Below are 13,122 nucleotides of genomic sequence, written 5' to 3'. Positions count from 1 at the left end.
ATCTTGGTTCCCACACTGAAGTACTCTTACCGCTCAGACTAGGTTGCTAGGCAACGGCATTAGCTGGAGTTTGGCCAATGCCGTTTAACTGCTTTCAACACAAGAAAGTTTGCTTTAAGTTGTAAAAGTCATTCTTAACTTTCAAGGCTCTTGCCCATTTCCCAGGCAAACAGAAAACACACAATAGGAGCCTCCACTGGAGAGCCATCTTGTTGCACTGGCACATTTTCCAGACTATACACATCAAGGCCTAGATTTCTACAGACTTCTGATTCCACTACCTTTGTAAGAGACTGAAAGGCTAGGAAAAGGAAGTGCACATATAAATATATGTGCACACACTCCTTCCAAAATTATAATACACGGCAAACCGCCAGATGGCTGATAGACAACTTGAATGGATTTAGCTTCAATATATTTAGAAGCATTTTTGCCAGGAACCTGGCTCTGCTCCATGATTTCTATGAGAAGACAGAATGATGGGAGGCTTAACCTAAGTACGCGAATCAATTCTTATCAATTTTAGAGATTAAGTATGAGTTTGGGGACTTACAGACTGCAGGACACTCAGAGTCTGCTTATGGTGCTATTAGTTGAGTAAATATTAGAAAACATTAGATCAGAAAGGCAATGGAGACCAGATGTAAGGAAGCTTCCCAGTCAGAGTGGGAAACACAATGGAATTTTGCAGCTATAAGACTTTGAGAATGAGGATGTATTATGTTGTTTCACTATGTGCCAATGATTATATCATTGAGGCATAAAACACAGATCTGTCCCAAAGCAGAGAGCAGAAAAAAGTGTTCAAATAGGGCTACACTTGTTTCATTCAATGTAGTTTCCCTTGCTTCAATGTGATTTCCTCTGGTTCATTTGTTTCCTTCCTCAAATTTGTCTCTTTTGGTCTAGTGCCTGACATCTTAGAGGTGGGATGGAGTCCTCCTCCTTCCCTCTTCTTCATCTATCTACTTTAACGAAGGTCATACCTTTTCTGGCACAACATCGGGAGAGAGGGTAACTCATATCAGAGAGAAGGAATGGGGAATCTGCATTTGAGGCCCAGCTATGGTATTCATTACTAAGTTTAAATTCACTACGACCTCTTGCCTTTTGAGCAACCAGATTATATTATGTACTAGCTATGAAAGTTTCCATCTTTGAAATGTTCCAAGGGACAGGGAGAGTGATGACAAAACAAACAGAATCCTCATCTAGTCTCCATGCCAGAAGAAATATATTCTCTTACTATAGTGTCTAACTAGTGAAGACAGATACACAGCATGTCTCTGAGCTTTTCAGAGTATAATAAACAACTTTAAAAACTGCTTGCCAGAAAGATTCCTCTCTGGATATTGCTGGAAATGAAACTACGTCTTATGTACTTAAGATAGTGATTCCATATACAGACTAAACAACCCAAATGCAGCTGTAGTCATAAGACACAAACCAAAATCATACAGATTTCTTGATACCCATAGAGATGAACAGTTTAGGAAGAAGGGAGTCCCATACAGGTGTGCCTTTCTCATCTACTATTTCCTAGTATTTATACTAGTGGCACCATAAGCACTCCTTTCACATACACCTTTCTATTAAAGTCTGGTTGATTATTAAGACTTGGTTAGAGGATATCTTTCTTCTTCATTCTCTAGAAAGAGACAAAGAGCAAAAGCAAAGGCTCAATGCGAGGTTGGTAAGTCCTTTAAGCCTGTGACTTCCTGTAGCCCTCAGAATGTTAGTTTCATCTGTCAAATGTCTATGCTGGCACAGAAAAGCTATTTAAAGTGTTGGTGCTATTGTGACTAGGGCAGATCAGCTGGAAAGGATGATATTTTTAGCTAGACCCAGGGTGTTGAATCAGAAGGCACTAAAACTGAAAATACTCATGTTAATAGAGTCCACAAGACTGTAAAGAAATGTAAAGGCCACAGCACTCCAGAGCCTATAAGCCCACTGCATTTAAACAAGGTCTCAAAGGAAGAACTATAAAGGATTAATTGCAGGAAGCAGTCTTGCAAGATTAACAGTGATTTAGTATGGGAAAATTATAATCTTCGGTTCCTAGAGAAAACAAAGTAGCTGTTTTCCCCGCAGTTCCATGTGCTATCCTGCCACAGTTCAGGGCCTAATTGGCAACGGATTAGTTGACATTTGGAACACCTCAGGCAGGGAGGGCTTGGTTTGAGGCCATGGCAGAACTGATCAAAATCAAATTTGCTCTGAGAAAGTGTTGCAGGCTACATCAGAGGACACAGTCACACTGGGAGAAAGGCCAGGCATCTTCTCTTTGGCAAGATCACAAAACATATAACAAAGGTGCAAAAGGAGTTCACAATTCCAATCTGGAAACAGGGAGATTTTTTTTCCTTCTATTATTTTGGCAGGTCAGACTACAGCACCTGGTCATCCAAACTTTTTTTTTTAAAAGCAGGCCCCTTTCATAAAACACCTGTGAAACCAACCCTGTTTCCCAATTGTTGTGGCCGTTCTCTGCTCTCTGTAGACCAGCATTTTCCAGCTCATACATATTCAAGAAACACTGATGATCCACAAGATATTAAGCATTTTGTAATTTTGTTTCAAGGTCAAATAAATTTAACAATTTAAAATGGTTTCCTCAACACGAGGTTTCTTAGAACTTTTAGTCTGCTAATGTGCAATGGCAATTTCTAAGAAAGGCAAAATATATGCTGTATTTTTCAAATTTAATTGACCATAGAAATGTTCTCAGAACAGACTATAGAAACTGCTGCTAGTGGACCAACTACCACAAGGTGAATAAACTGGGCCTGATCTCTTCCAAGCTGGGTAGAGGAGCTGCTTCTATAACAGGATCCACGCTGGCTCTCACCATTAGCCACTGTGGAGTCTTTGCGTGATCGCTGCCTGAAGAATTTTTTTTTTTTTTTTAAGATTTTATTTTTCCACCCCTGCCCTCCGTGTTTACACTTGCTGTTGGCTCTCTGTGTCTGTTTCTTGTGTGCTCATCTTCTTTTTATGGGCAATGGAACCAAATCTGGGACCTTCCATGTGGGAGGGAGGCACCGATCACTTGAGCCACCTCTGCTCCCTGCTTGTTGAGTCTCTTATTGTATTTTCCTCCTTGTGTCTCTTCATTGCCTCATCTTGTTGTGTCAGCTCACTGTACCAGCTCATTGTGTCAGCTGTCTGGCTTATCTTCTTTAGGAGGCACTGGGAACCAAACCTGGGACCTCCCATGTGGAAGGCAGGAGCTCAACCACTTGAGCGACATTCGCTTCCCTGAAGAACATCTTAATCTGTAGAAAGTTGCCCAACCTCCCTTACTCAACAAATTAAATTTGTAATAATTGGGCACAGCGAGGAAACACAATGAGACACAACAAGCAGGGAGTGAAGGTGGTTCAAGTGATTGGGTGTCTCCCTCCCAAGTGGGAGGTCCTGGGTTCAGTTCCTGGTGCCTCTTAAAAAGATGAACATAGAGCACAGAGCAAGCACAAACTACAGGGTGGGGGTGGGAAGTAAGAAATAAACAAACAAACAAACAAACATCTTTAAAAGAAATCTGTGATCACTGACCAAGGAGTCTCAGAGAGCGCGACAGATAACACTGCCATCTTTCCCAAAGCATGGCACAAAACAGCAGCGCAATTTGAGTGTGATTTTTTATGAAGTACATATGCATAATCAATCAGGGTAAGAAACTTAGATTAAGAATATATTAGAAAAGTGGACATAATGGACAAAGGGTATGGGGAAAGGCAGGAAGAGATGAGAGGTGGAGGCGTCTTCGGGACATGGAGCTGCCCTGGATGGTGCTTCAGAGGTAATCACCGGACATTGTAAATCCTCACAGGGCCCACTTGATGGAATAGAGGAGAGTATGGGCCATGATGTGAACCAATGTATATGAGGTGCAGAGGTGCCCAAAGATGTACTTACCAAATCCAATGGATGTGTCATGATGATGGGAACGAGTGTTGTTGGGGGGGGGGAGAGGGGGGGTGGGGGGGTGGGGTTGAATGGGACCTCACATATATATTTTTAATGTAATATTATTACAAAGTCAATAAAAAATAAATTAAAAAAAAAAAAAAAAAAAAAAGAATATATTAGCAGAAAGGCAGATATGTGGTATTCCTGAACAGAATCAACCAACTAGTTATTGTGATGTTTCAAAATTACAAAGCCTCTCTCCTCAAACCTCTTCTCTCCGACGGCTCAAGAGAAGTTAGATGGTCACTATCTGAGGGAAACTTCTATCTGAAGTTTGTATACTCAGATGTCAGTTTGTCTCTTATTTCTGAGAATTCTAAAAGGGTTTCAGCCTCCTGAAAATCTCGGAGTGGACCTATAAGCCCATGGCATTTAAAAATATCAAAGCAGGAGGCTGACTACTACCCAGCTGGATTTTGAAAGCCCTATAACAAAGATTTGTCTGAAAACATCAGAGTCCTGATAAATTAAAAAAAAAAAAAAAAAAAAGGCTAGAGAAGACAGTGGTTTTCATTTTTCTTTTCTTTTCTAACTGCCACATGACCTCCCTCTCCAATGCTATATGCATGCTCCAGCTGCAATATGAGGATGGCAGTATGCTGAAAACCCCTTATGACAGCCACCAATGAATGGAGGAGAAAATGACAGTAAATGAAGAAAGAGGAGGAACTGACTAAGCACCAAGGTTCACTTTAATTCATGCTCATTAAGCATTGCACTAATCTCTCAAAAAACAGAATGGAACAAAGGCAGGACTCTGAAGAGTTCAGAGGCTCTTTCAGAGAAACAAAGCCCTAAGGACTGACAGCTGCTATTGTTTCTTCTCTTGCTACCGTTTTTATGTTCTATTATAGTAATAAAATAATTTCGAAAGGGTCTGGGCCTTTTTATTGGTGATCAAAGAAGTTAGTATGGTCACATGAAAGCAGACATAGGCAGGAAAGAAAAAGGTTACAAACTAGGCTTTTACTGACTATGATGATTTCTAGTTTAATTATAACAAAGGATTCTAAATATAGGATCTCAGAAGGAGAACCACCCTTCCTTCAATGCAAAAGGTTGATATAAGGAAGAGTCTTTTCAACTTTCAGGAAAGTGCACATCTTCAAGTGCTACTTTAATTACTTGATGCTTAGGATGTTCATGTAATACAAGTACCATATCTTCAACTAATGAAGAATTAGGTAGATGGACCCATTCTAGTTTGTTTCTTAAAATCTGTTAGTTGTAAATAAGGTAAATTTAGTACCTATATTAAAACATCTCTGAGTTTTAAAAGATGTGTTTGCAAAGTAAGGTATCTACCATCTATTCACTAGAATCAAGGAAAACATGGAAAGAAGAGGTAAGTAAAGGAAAGATAATTTTCAAATATCTCATCTGATTTGCTAAGATGAAAATGAAATTGAGAGTCATTACTTACCAGCATTTAAATGACATTCCTTAATCTGAAACTGAAGTTCATTTTCATTGGGAATATCCTTCCATGTTGCAAGGAAGACCTGGCGCTCTGTAAGGGGAAGAATAGAAGTTTACAATCTGTTAGTTTTCTGATTTCTGAAACTTCACAGCATTTCACCTTAGGAGTGCTGGGCTCTCTATAACACAGTTAGCTTATAGCAGCCTGGAGCTGGAGCCACTTCTTAGCTACACAGAGGTTCTACACTCCAGATCAGTTAACTGCACACTGGTCTCACTGAGAAACAATGGAAAGAGTTTCAGAATCAGACCATCTAAGTTTTAGTTTTGGCTCCACTATTTTCCTATTTGGGTGACTAAGTCTTGTAACCTTTCTGAGCCTTAATTTCTTCGTAAGTCATTACATCTGTCCTTCTTACCCAAAGAGCCATTGTGAGAATCAAATTAAGTACAAATACAATTTAATACACACCAATAAATGCTAGTTTTATTAGATGGTGGTTTCATTAAGTAAGGGAAAAGAGATGTCAATAGCCATATGAGTATTAATGGTATACTGCAAATTACTGAATTCTTATTTTGAGGCACTAAGAACTTAGCAAACAGGGCTAAGTGCTAAATTTATGTGCATTTATCTCATTAAGTTGTTATAAAATCTATTTCTACTTTGCAAACTTGGAAACAAACTCAAAATAGTCAAACACCTTGCCTATGGTTACAAAGCTAATGAATGGCAGGGCTGAGATTCAAATTCATATCTACCTGGCACCAATTCTCTGTTTCCTTGGGTGAATGTATTACTCAGATAATGGGCATTCTGATTTAGAGATCATCTGCAAAGCAAGAATGACTGTGACTAAGGCCAATAAATAATTAGCAGTTGTTAACCCTACAGCCTATATATTTTTTTTACTCTTAAAAATAAATGTATTGAAATACATCACTCATACATAAACATACATAAACAATAAATGTATAATAGCTGTGAACTTACAAAACATATATAACATCAAACAAACATATATAATATATAACATCTCACCCTAACACCAAAAACTTGCATTGTTTTAAAACCTTTTTAACTAATGATTAAAGAGCATTGTCGGGAAGCGGACTTGGCCCAGTGGTTAGGGCGCCCGTCTACCATATGGGAGGTCCGCGGTTCAAACCCCGGGCCTCCTTGACCCGTGTGGAGCTGGTCCATGCGCAGTGCTGATGTGCACCATGCAGGGGTGTCCCCATCCTGGTTGAGCCCCAAGTGCAAGGAGCGTGCCCTATAAGGAGAGCCGCACAGCGTGAATCAAAGTGCAGCCTGCCCAAGAATGGCGCCACACACACGGAGAGCTGACACAACAAGATGACGCAACAAAAAGAAACACAGTGCTGCTGATAAGGATAGAAGAGCTCACAGAAGAACACACAGTAAATGGACACAGAGAGCAGACAACTGGGGGAGGGGGAGGGGGGGGGAGGGGGGGGAGAAATAAAAAATAAATCTTTGGGAAAAAAAAAAAAAAGAGCATTGTCAAAATATTACTACTAAAGTATTTCCTCCCTAACCAATGTGATTATTATCTTTACATCATTTATATATGAACATACATAAACAATTAAGTGTATAGTAAAAGTTGTGAAATTACAAAGCAAACATGCATAACATCATACAAGGGTCCCATACATCAACTCTCCACCAACACCTTGCATTGTCATGAGATGTTTGTTACAAACTGTGGAAGAACACTTTCAAAATTTTACTGCTAATCACAGTTCTTATCTTACTTTTTTTTAAAGATTTATTTATTTCTCTCCTCCCACCCCACCCCGGTTGTCTGTTCTCTGTGTCTATTTGCTGTGTCTTCTTTGCCTGCTTCTGTTGTCAGCAATACGGGAATCTGTGTTTCTTTTTGTTGCGTCATCTTGTTGTGTCAGCTTTCTCAGTGTGCGGCGCCATTCCTGGGCAGACCGTACTTTCTTTCCCGCTGGGTGGCTCTCCTTACTGGGCACACTCCTTGCCCGTGGGGTTCCCCTACACGGGGTACACCCCTGCGTGGCACAGCACTCCTTGTGCGCATCAGCACTGCGCATGGGCCAGTTCCACACAGGTCTAGGAGGCCCGGGGTTTGAACTGCAGACCTCCCATGTGGTAGACGGACGCCCTAACCACTGGGCCAAGTCCGCCACCTTATCTTACATTTGGTGTTTTTCCCCCAACCCACCCTATTATTTTTTAAATATATATATTTTTTATGACAGAAGTTGTATACTTATAAATTATGCACATGCGCAGAATTCCCAAACAACACCCTTCCATCAACACACCACAATGTGCTGTGTCATTTGTTGCAGATAAAATATCATCTGATTATTGCCATGTCCATAATGTACATTTGGCTCACATTTTCCATACTGCTTCAGTATCAACAAGTACATCTTTCGCATAGATGCAAGAATATATTATTACTGCTACCCACTGTCCATAGGTCACTCCAGCGGTATTTTTCCCATGCTTCTCCGCATTCCCAACACCCTGCAGAAGTGATATACATTTGTTCTAGCTAACAAAGGATACTCTTACACCTGTACCATCAACCACAATTCTCACCCACATCTTGGTTTACTGTGCTAACCAGTTCCTAGATTATTCTCAAGCATTCTGTCAATTGGCATTTACATAACTAGACTACCATTTTCAGTTACATTCCCATTTATAAACTAGCTGTTACTCACTGTGTGTCACCATCCACTCTATACATTTTAACAATTTTATAGTAGAGCTAATTGAAACTTCTACATAAATTAAACATCAGTAGTCCACTAAAGTTCTCCTCTTATCTCCTTTAAGAATCTACCACCTACCACCAGGTCTTTTTTTTTTTTTTTTAAAGATTTATTTTTATTTATTTAATTCCCCTCCCCTCCCCCGGTTGTCTGTTTTCTGCGTCTTTTTGCTGCGTCTTGTTTCTTTGTCCGCTTCTGTTGTCGTCAGCGGCACGGGCAGCGTGGGCGGCGCCATTCCTGGGCAGGTTGCTCCCTCCTTCGCGCTGGGCGGCTCTCCTTATGGGTGCACTTCTTGCGCGTGGGGCTTCCCTACGCGGGGGACACCCCTGTGTAGCATGGCACTCCTTGCGCGCATCAGCACTGCGCACGGGCCAGCTCCACACGGGTCAAGGAGGCCCGGGGCTTGAACCGCGGACCTCACATGTGGTAGGCGGACACCCTAACCACTGGGCCAAAGTCCGTTTCCCACCACCAGGTCTTGAAGGTATTTTCCAATAATTTCTTCCAGAAGTTTTATGGTTCTTGCCTTTATTTTTAGTTTTTTGATCCATTTTTAGTTAGTTTTTGTATAAGGTGTGAGACAGGGGTCCTCTTTCCTTCTTTCAGCTATGGATGTCCAATTCTTTCAGCACCATTTGTTGAATGGATTGTTCTGCCCAAGCTGTATGAGTTTGAAGGCTAGTCAAAAATCACTTGACCATACCTGTGAGGGTCTGTTTCTGAACCATAAATTTGGTTCCACTGGTCCACTGTGTCTGTCTTTAGGCCAGTACCATGTTGTTTTTACCTCTATAGGTAGTTGTTATGATTTAAAGTCTGGAGATGAGGGTTCACATTTCCTTTTTATGATGTTTTTGGCTATTCAGGGCTCCTTACCCTTCCAAATAAATTTAATGATCGTGTTTTCAATTTTTTAATGCTGGTGGAATTTTTACTAGGATTGCATTAAATCTGTATATCAGTTTAAGTAGAACTGACATCTTAATGATATTTAGTCTTCCAATCCATGTGCATGGACTGTTCTTCAGTTATTTAGGGCTTTTCGATTTGTTTAACATTGAGTTGCAGTTTTCTGAATGTAAGTGCTTTACATCATTGGTTAAGTTTATTCCTGACTGTTTGAGTTTTATCTGTCATATTTTATTTTCACCACTCTTTTAACACTTTTAGTTACCTTTATTGATACAATCTTGATTTCTAGACTCTCTTCCAAGGCCCTCTCTCCTGTCTTTTCTTTTCAGACTCTAACACACCCTTTAGTAGTTCCTGAAAATCTGGTCCTTGCTTAGAAATTCTCTCAGTTTCTGTTAATCTGTGAATATTCTAATTTCGCCCTCATTTTTGAAAGACATTCTTATTGGATATAAGATTCTTGGATGGAAGTTTTTCTCTTGTAGTATCTTAAATATATCAGACCACTATCTTCTTGCCTCCATGGTTTCTGGTGAGAAATCAGCACTTAATCTTATTGGATATCCCTTATATGTTATGCATTGCTTTTCTCTTGCTGCTCTCAGAATTCTCTCTTTGCCTTTGGCCTTTGACATTCTGATGAGTTCTGATGAGTGTCTTGGAGTTGATTATTTGGATTTTTTTGGATGGGAGTACGTTGTGCTTCTTGGATAGGCATATCTATGTCCTTCAATAGGGTTGGGAAATTTTCTACCATTATTTAAATATTCCTTCTGCCCCTTTTCCTTTCTCTTCTCCTTCTGGGACACCCATGACACATATATTTGCATGCCTTTTGCTATCATTTAGTTCCCTGAGACCTTGTTCAGTTTTTTTCCATTCTTTTCTTCATCTGTTCTTTTGTATGTTCACTTTCAGAGGCCATTTCTTCAAGCTCACCAATCCTTTCTTCTGCCTCCTCAAATCTGCTATTATATGATTCCAATGTTTTTTTAATTTCATTGATTGTACCCTTTCATTCCCATAAAGTCTGCTATTTTTCTATGTATGCTTTCAAATTCTTCTATGTGCTCATCCAGTGTCTTCTTAATACCCTTAATCTCTTTAGCCATCTCAATGAATTTATTAAGGAGATTTGTTTGAATATCTATAATTAGTTGTCTCAACTCCTTTATGTCATCTGGAGGCTTATCTTGTTCCTTTAACTGGGCCACAGCTTCCTGTTTCTTGGTGTGGATTTTAATATTTTGCTGGTGTCGTCGCATCTGGCTTACTAGAGTATTTTTTCTGGGTGCAGTTTTTCTCTCTAATTTAGAGCTCCCTATCATTTCTCCCTTGCTGGTTATGCAGTAGGAGCCAAGTGTGTAGTTGGTGCTGTAAGCTGTGGAGGCTCAAGCTGCCCTCATTGCACCAGGGCCAATGAAGCTTCTTCCAACTTTCTCCTTTGCCAGGGGTAGGGACAGAGTCACAGCTATGTGGCCTAGACTATAGTTACCCAGAGATGAAGCTTCACATCCCTTTCTTCCCTGCCTGGGGCAGGGATGGAGCTGCAGGTGTGGGCCGCAATCTATGCAGCGCGGGTCCTAAGATGACCGCACTTGCCCTGGTAGATTTCTCTCAGCCTCCTCCCTGCCAGAGGCAGGGCTGAAGCCTAGGCAGGCTGCAGGCTTATCTGCATGAAAGAAACTGTCAGTCCGGCTTCCTCTTAGGCTGGGGGTGAAGTCAGAATGTTGGCTATTGGCTTCTTTCTGACTTGGGCTGGTTCTCACCCCAGCTGTTCCCAGGGTGATCTCTTAGCCAGCCATGTCTCCCAATAGTAGCTGAAATTGGCAGCCAACCATCTCTTCCTCTCATTTCTGGGAAATGGAGCTTCCAATTTCCATCACAGAGCAGCTCCTGGGGTGGCCTGTGCTGCCAGAGCAGGATGACCATGAGTCTCCGTGGCTTGGCCAGTAATTTCCTAGAGAGGCTGGCACAGGTCCCTGCAGCTTCCTCCCTGCTGGAGGTGGCACTGGGGCCTAGGCTAGACCTGCAGTATGATGTGGATAGGGAGAACCCAGTCCCCATCAGTACTGGGATTTTCAGTCTGCCCCACTTCCCCTTGTGCCAGGAGTGGAGTTAAGATGGCGGCTCCTGGCCTCTTTCTGATCAGGACAGGCTCAAACCTTAGCTGTTCTCAGGATCAAACTGTAGCCCACTGACTTTCCTCATCATAGCTGAAACTGGTGTCCAACTGTCTTCTTCCTCCCCTGTTTTGGGGAAGTGGCGCTTTCAATTCCAGCCACAGAGCAGCTCCTGAGGCAGCTTGTGCCTCCAGTGGAGGATGGGCACTGGCCTCCGTGGTGTGGAGTGCTCTACTTAGGAGTCTTCTCTGCAGACGGGCAGTCTCCTCCTTCCACTCCCCCAAGGATGTTGCAGGATGCTCTTCTGGCCTCCTGGAGCCTCCAAACAGGTGCTTCAGCTAGCTCCAGAGAGCTCTGGGTGTTTACTAACTGCCCTGTAGCAGGAGCTGACTCTAGAAGCTCCTGACTCTGCCACCATCTTGCTGGTTCTCCCTATAGCCCATCTTTTTAACCTCAAAAGAATCTGCACCTCTAAGGTTATGCTGTGTCTAACATTAAAAGGAAGGGCAAAGGTATATCTGGAAGGACAAGAGGATAACGTACCCATTTTGCCATCTTCTACAAAAAGCACATTGAGTGGAATGAGGCAGCTGAAGTAGAAGACATCAATATTGTTTTTCACAGCCACCTGCCAAAAGTAACAAGAGAAAATTAGGACATCATAGGAAGAAATGTAGGACAGAAAGAACAGATATGTGTCTAGACACATACCATCCTAATTATTTCTTCTTTCAGACAGTGCAGGACTCATAAAATCAAGACATACCAGCCCATACATTGCCAAGCACATTTTTACTCATTCCACTCTCATAGCACTTGGGACAACCTGCAATGCGTCCTTTCTTCATGAGAGCTGTGCTCGAGGCACAACTTCTATACCCAGAATAATCTACGCATTTGTTTTTCATTCTATGATTATTAACAGTAGCTACTACCACTCATTAAATACCTACTAATGATATTATTTATAAGTTACATTATAACTATCTCAAAATAGGTATCATTCCGCTCTCATTTTACAGAAAAGAAAGTGAGGTTTAGAAAGATTAAGTAATATCTAACTGTGTACATAGCCAGTACACAGAAGAGTTAGGATTCAAATTCAGATTTATCTGACTCTAAGCCTTGGTGTTTTTCTTTCTCTACAATAACTAGTGCCATTATTGTCTCTTACCTCTTAAAATATGGTTTAAAAGTTGTTTCTTTTATATAATCTTATTTCCTAGGTCCTATGGTGGGAAAAGCTTATTGGGTCAAAGAGTGGTACATCTGATGGTTGTAAGAAGGAAAAGCCTTTAGGCAAGTAAAAAAATGAGTTTTTTTCTCACAATACAAGCTTTTGATTTAGGTAAGCTGTTCTAAATCTCATGGTCTGCTCAATGCAGAGAAAGCTGTTTATATTATTTAAACAGTCACAATAAGTACTTTTATTTAGGGGTAACACTGACTGGTATATATTCAGGGAAAGGCAGATTCCACTGCAGCAGATTATAGGAACCACAGATTTCAAGAAAAGAGAGTAGGAGGAGAATTGCTCTAAACCACCCCTTCCTACTAGTTTCTGTCACTAATGACTTTCCAATCTATTTTCTTGGCACTGCAGGGAAACATTTCTCTGGGCAAGTTCTATGATCAGTAACTATGCCTATTCTCTCTTGTTGTCACTCTAAAAAAAAAAAAAATCAGGAAGCGGCTGTGGCTCAATCAGTTGGGCTCCTGTCTACATATGGGAGGCCCTGGGTTTGCATCCTAGCGCCTCCTTGGTAAGGCAAAGTTGGCCTATGGCCTACGCTCTGGAGAGCTGACCAGAAAATGAGGCAACAAAAAAGGGAGACAAGCAGACACAGAAAAGTATGCAGCGAATGGACACAGAGAACAAACAGCAAAAACAAGCCATGGGGCAGGGGGCAGGGAG

The 13,122-nt window shown here is 41.3% G+C and overlaps 1 protein-coding gene across 6 annotated transcripts in view; it reads right to left on the bottom strand.

The window, feature by feature from the left end:
• Nucleotides 1–13,122, bottom strand: part of AP2B1 (adaptor related protein complex 2 subunit beta 1) — a 187,653-nt gene that overhangs the window by 19,650 nt on the left and 154,881 nt on the right. For all 6 annotated transcript variants that reach the window (XM_058283174.2, XM_058283178.2, XM_058283177.1 and 3 more), the window contains 2 exons: nucleotides 11,751–11,835; nucleotides 5,399–5,485 (listed from right to left, as the gene is read on the bottom strand). In XM_058283174.2, the coding sequence (XP_058139157.1) occupies nucleotides 5,399–5,485; nucleotides 11,751–11,835 (172 nt within the window). The remainder of the gene's footprint in view (nucleotides 1–5,398; nucleotides 5,486–11,750; nucleotides 11,836–13,122) is intronic.

This window comes from Dasypus novemcinctus, chromosome 21, assembly GCF_030445035.2.
Source record: "Dasypus novemcinctus isolate mDasNov1 chromosome 21, mDasNov1.1.hap2, whole genome shotgun sequence".
Lineage (NCBI taxonomy): Eukaryota > Metazoa > Chordata > Mammalia > Cingulata > Dasypodidae > Dasypus > Dasypus novemcinctus.
This window is presented reverse-complemented; position numbering and strand designations above follow the sequence as displayed.